At 30.1% G+C, this 6,000-nt stretch overlaps 1 protein-coding gene across 2 annotated transcripts in view; it reads left to right on the top strand.

Annotated features, from left to right (window-relative positions):
* Positions 1–5,549, top strand: part of LOC148306141 (uncharacterized) — a 136,967-nt gene extending 131,418 nt beyond the window's left edge. For both annotated transcript variants that reach the window (XM_088265556.1, XM_088265557.1), the window contains exons 6-7: positions 1,690–1,846; positions 5,048–5,549. In XM_088265556.1, coding sequence (XP_088121682.1) covers positions 1,690–1,846; positions 5,048–5,226 — 336 coding nt within the window. In that variant the 3' untranslated portion in view covers positions 5,227–5,549. The remainder of the gene's footprint in view (positions 1–1,689; positions 1,847–5,047) is intronic.
* The last annotated feature ends 451 nt before the right edge of the window (positions 5,550–6,000 follow it).

Genomic DNA, 6,000 nt, shown 5'->3' on the forward strand with positions numbered 1-6,000 from the left:
TATAAAATTTTTCGCCAAGATTTATTTTTGATTGAATCATTATTAGGAGCTGAATATATGTATTTTTGGTTAAATTAATGATGGAAGTTTAACTTCTGAAACATGTAGTCTATAATAAAACTCAAGTGGTAAAAAACGAAGTGTTTTCTTTAATCATTGTAACTTCGAAAACATTAAGGTAGTCCCTCTCAATTTGAATAAATTTAAAAAGATGTCTTTGTTTTCATTTTAATATTTATTTATCGATTCAAGATACATTATTTTATGCAATTATTAGTTATTATCATTATTTTTTTACATGAGTGAGTTATTACAAACTGCACCATTGATGTGCAATAAATATGATTTCAGAGACAAAAACATTGAATTTAATATATTTTTTAAATTCGTTATAAATCAACGCAAAGCGAACACTTATATATCTATTAGTCTCATTTTGTTTTATATACATGTATTGGAAAGGGTAAAGGTATTTGTTTTTACAATTCAAGGCAACTGTTAAATAAATAATAATAAATATTATTTTACATTTTTTTTAAAAAAAATTACGACTTAAGCATTTATTAATTTATTTTATTTTTCATTATATAAATGTTTTCCTTGTATAAAACTTTTTCTAAGAGTATGTTTTAGATAAAATTTATTAAATAAAATCATTGTAACCCTAGAAATTGAGATAAATAAAATATCATGAAAATGTTGAGATACTGATTTTTTTTCTTTCTTCTTGGCCCAAAAAATTTGGTTATAACACGGTATAACCATTAAATGATCTCTACAAAAGGCAGAAATATTTTTTACATTTTTAACAATGAATGGTGAAATAATACTGTAAATACGAGTTTAGATTTTATTACATTGATCCCAAGGTCTCACCCGCTGCAATCAAACGTGCTAACTGCGAGGTAGACCACCCCATGTAATAAATTGTCCTTATCTCTACTTCAACAGAATTTTATTACCCGTTGACCTTTAGTGTGACCTCACTTCACTTATTTAAAAATCTGTCAAACGCTTATTTATGGCATTCACGCAAAACAGCAAACGCGTCTCGCTTTAATCGGCACATACAGCGCGGCTGAAAGAGTCTGATGGTTCGTCCAGATAGTGTCCATGTGTGATGACATTGATATGGGTTGATCTGCTCCCTGCAAACCACCCCGACCCCTTCTCTGCTAAACTTTACTCCGTGATGAAGAGAGCAACGGAATAATAAAGCGCCCCCTTGCCGCAATCGAGGGGCTAATTTGACTCGAAAGGGGCATACACTGGGCAATTGTGATTAATTTCTTGCATGTATTTTTAAAACGCAGAAACGACAGATTATCTGATAACGTTAAATCAATTTTGGGTTGATTTTTACATAAACCTTTTAATATTTTGAATTAAAAGTGATGCATTAATTTTAAAATTTTAATTTCTTGATTTTAAACTAAATACCAAACATCTTTTTAACATCTATAAAATAAACGTAAGAACGTTTTGGTGTAATTAAATAAAATGATCAAACAATTTTTTTTTTGTATTTATAACTTAGACAGAAAGTATTATTTCTTGTTCTGTTGCTTCAATCAATCTTCATTAGTTAATATCCTTGTTCTAAAATATGACCTATCTGTGAGAGATATTTAAGTGATAAAATTAGGAGCACATAAACTGGTAAGGGTGATTAAACTTTCTGTATTATAGGCCGAGAGAGGAGGCATTTCCGTGGAGACCGAGCGCGCTGAGAGAACTGGATCTAGCCGCCTCACGGTGGCTTCGGTGGGATCGGGAGATGCCGGTCGCTATACCTGCACGGGCCCGGCCATAGCTCCTGATACTGTCACCCTTCACGTTATAGAAGGTAATTCCCGAATACCTCCTGCTTTATTATGCTACCCCGGCATGACTTGTTATGTGAATTATCGCCTAACCTCCCTCCTGGCATTATTAAGTTGGACGGAAGGCAATGTGATTAACGGTTTGTACTTAAAGTAGGCTATAAGAGTGAGTAACTCGCGAATGATGTTTTCACTGTCAAGAATAAAGTAAATCCAATTTCTAAATTAACTTTGGAATTCCAATTATTGTTCCATTTAAACAAGGGAGGAACATTAAGATAATTACAACGTTATTAGACTACTTACTGGTTTTTCAATTATCCGAATGGCTTCTTTAAACTCTGAATTAAACATTTGGCAATACAACAAAATAAATAAAGCGGTAAGAAAACAAAGATCGCAAACACCTCAAGAATACATTTACTGAATAACCCGAGAGAGAGGTCTTTGTCGGGGCCACGTTCGAACTAAACTACTTTGTTTTAAACAGGTTAAAAAGCAAAGGTTTGGTTTTCCTAAAGCCTTAATTAACTCGCCATTAAATTAGGAAAGCTGAATCCATGGAGCTTTGAAGGTTTGCTTGACTCAATAAAATACCAATTTTTATTTCTACTTTAGCATCTCTTTCTTCTGCATAAGTTAATTTTTAGTATATTATAAATTTGTTAAATAAAACCACTAAAAAGTAAATAAATTGTCTACAATATAGTAGAATTATGAAAAAAATGCCAAACTACAATTGCAAAACATTCGAGTTGACCAAAATTTATCCACGTTGAAAAAAGTAGTGCTGAAAAAGTTGTACTTTTGACGTGAAGTTTGTAGTGAAGCAATAAATAATTAAACGGATCCACAGAATTAATTCCAACAATTTGTCATCCCGACAAATTAGTTTCGCCTCATCCCAAATAAATATTTTTAACGCGTTATACCATCTAGATAAAGCATTAGGCCGGAAAGTAAGACGTAAAGGATGCCTTAATTAATCCGATTTATAGCGTACACCCCCTCTCATTGTGTAAAAAGATTTATCCCCAACCTTGGTGACGGCAAAAAGATATACAAAATTCAAAGAAACGGGACGCTAAGGTTGTCGCTTTAAAGAAAATTGGTTATAAATCAAGTTTTTAGAGTCGGAATAAGATCGTGTGTAGGCCGGGATAATTTCCTCGCTTCCTTCCGTTTCGGGGTAATTCCTGGATGTTTGGTGCGCAAATCAGCGCTCGATGTCCCGTTCTGAATCCTTTCCTAAGGCATTATTTATTTAAGCCACTTTCCTTTATCACTTCATGGGAAGTTAAGGGAATAAACAGCGAAACTATGACGTGACTTGCAAAGTTTGTTTTCCGTTTCTCGAGCTGTGTGCTTTGGTTCCTCTCCAAGTGAATAATGGTTTTCACATAAATTCCTTTTATTGCTAAACCCATTAAGCATTTAACCATCCGGCAATTACATATACAATGGGTTTGCTCTTACCTACAAGTGTATGAGTATGTCAGAAAAACGACTAATTACACTACGCACCTATTTATTTGAAACGTATCTTATAACAAATCATCATGGATTTTATGTTTTTCTCCAACAATTTGACAAAATATTATTTTCATAAAAAAAAAATTAACGAAACTTTAATTGTAACTCTAGTCTGGAGCATATTATTGTACAAACAGAATTTAGACTATCATGCAGGTAGAAAGGGGGGTAAAGAGACGCGCGAAGGATAGAGATAGATGAAGACTGACCATGACATAAGCAAACCAATAATCACACAGCTTGTAACCTACGAAGAAACAAAAGTAAACAAAGAAATCAAAGTTGAAATATAAACAAATGTAGAAAATATGCCAAAAACTTATTTGCACTCAGTATTTTATAAATAAACTCGTTTAATTGTTTTCTCCAGAAATATCACAACGATATTCCTATGTTGTGATTTTTTTCTACTACTAGCAAACAAATATTTTTTAAAAACACAATTGTTCTCATTAAAAAATCATGGCTGTATATCTACCAATAATTTCTATTAAATAATGTTATATGGTAATTTCACAAAGTATAAAATAATTAATTATACAGGAATTTTATTGGAAAATAATCTACGTAAGTTATTGTCTCAATTAAGTGATTACAATGACGTAATTGGACTGGTATAATTTACGTAACAGCTGCTGAATTCAGAAAACTTCTTGTTCAAATAATAATGAGTGAAATCGTTTTAAATATTCAAACTGTAATTGAATCATTAAAAAAGTTGTGTACAAAAAGTTATCTGGGTCAAATGGAAAAGTTTTGCGTTATGAATGCATAATTAATTTATTAATTCTCATAACTTTGGATGAATGAAAATAGACAGTGGTAATATTTTTAAATTTCTTAATTTGTTTTTTTTTAATGATTTTAATGACAACATCCTTAGAGATGGGAAAAAATGATTTCTACAACGTTGCATTTTTGTAAGCAGTTTTTTTTAAACTCAATTAATAAAAGAACTAAAACATTATAATCATAATTCTCATATCGCTTCTTGTTTTCAATTCGCGGCAACATATGGTTGATTAGAGTTAGCTCCACATTAATTCTCCACTAAAGAGTTATTTTAACATTATAAAATCTCAACACAGATAAAGATGATTTTAAGATTTTTTTTAGCAATTTTTGTTCGGATTATGACTTTTAAAAAAATTGTGTAGTGTGATAGTAAACCATGGGTAGAATGATAAATACTGTGCGTGTATAAAGTGATCACTTAACCAGCCTATGACAAGTCATAAGCCCTGTAAATACCCAGATATCCCTCTTTGCTAAGATGTCAAAATGTAAATAGAGCTCCAAAGTGGAGAAATCTATGGACCTTGATTTGGACTCACTCAAAATGTTGTGAATACTCATAATTATGTATTAAAACAATTAATTATTTCTTTCAAAAATTGATTCCGCAATCATTTTGTGATAATATATATTATTTTAATAAAAAAATCACTTAGTAAATACCACTTTTTCTTCAAATCTACTGTTACCCCTATTTCGATGCATTCCGCATCATTTTCAAACACCATGTACGGTGTTTGAAAATTATGCGGAATACATCGAAACAAGTGTCTCAATAGATTTTTTTAAATAGTGGTATTTACTCAGTAAAACTCCAATTGAAAATAAATGATTTCTTCAAAAAATATTCTTAATATAAACGTTTATTATATTTTTGTTTTTTTTTTTGTTTCTAGGGGAACATACAGAAGCTATGCAAAGAGACGAGTCTGCTTGGATGGCAAAAGCATCCAATGCATCTACACCTCAAATTTCTGTATCTCTCATACTCTCGTGGATAATATCATCGCTATTTATTCAAAAATATTTTCCTTTTTCATTCATAAATTCATGTTCCAAGTGTAATTTGAGATGAGATAAGAAACTTCTTTTCACTCAGGTAGCAATAAATATTCACTGTTCCTCATTTTAATTATATTTAGATATGTTTATCTTATCGTCAAATAATTTTTGGTAAAAGAAAATAATTTTATTAAGATTCGTTAGAATTTTTTTTTTCAGTAATTATTAGTTAAATATTCAAACTCCTGTATTATTTGGCGGTAAAAATAATTCAAATATACCTCATTATTTTAAGAATTTAATTTATATGCATGTAAATACGTATTGTGTAAGAAAAAACATGTATTCAGCTTAGCATATTTTAAGTAAAACATCCAGCAAATAAATGTAGTTATATTTGATTAATTTAATACTGTAGTATCTCAATACATTAAATATTTTAAAATGTTCAAAATAACTGTATTTTTCTATAAAATAAATAAATATAATTCAAATACATTTATTTATTTATTTTGAAAACAATATTTTTTTTAAATAACTACATAAGAATTTGCCGATATCTATTTATCGTTGAATGGAAACAGTATGAGAATGGTATCCTCTTAATATTTTATGATATAGGTAGTTGCATTTTTTTGTTGATTTTAGGATAAAGGTTTTTTTCAGGAATTTCAAATGAACAAACCTTCAAGAACCCGAATTTGGTATGCAGCGGTAACAATGTGCAATTTTAAAGATTCATAACATGGTGCAAAACTTAATTAAATACAAATCTATGAAATTTTACGAAATATTTGAATAGATTGTCGATTATTGTGCTGTAACAAAGTTTTTTCATGGTTTCTTC

Source organism: Brachycentrus maculatus, unplaced genomic scaffold (genome assembly GCF_059751285.1).
Source record: "Brachycentrus maculatus isolate JH-2025_06_01 unplaced genomic scaffold, ASM5975128v1 h1tg000250l, whole genome shotgun sequence".
Classification (NCBI taxonomy): domain Eukaryota; kingdom Metazoa; phylum Arthropoda; class Insecta; order Trichoptera; family Brachycentridae; genus Brachycentrus; species Brachycentrus maculatus.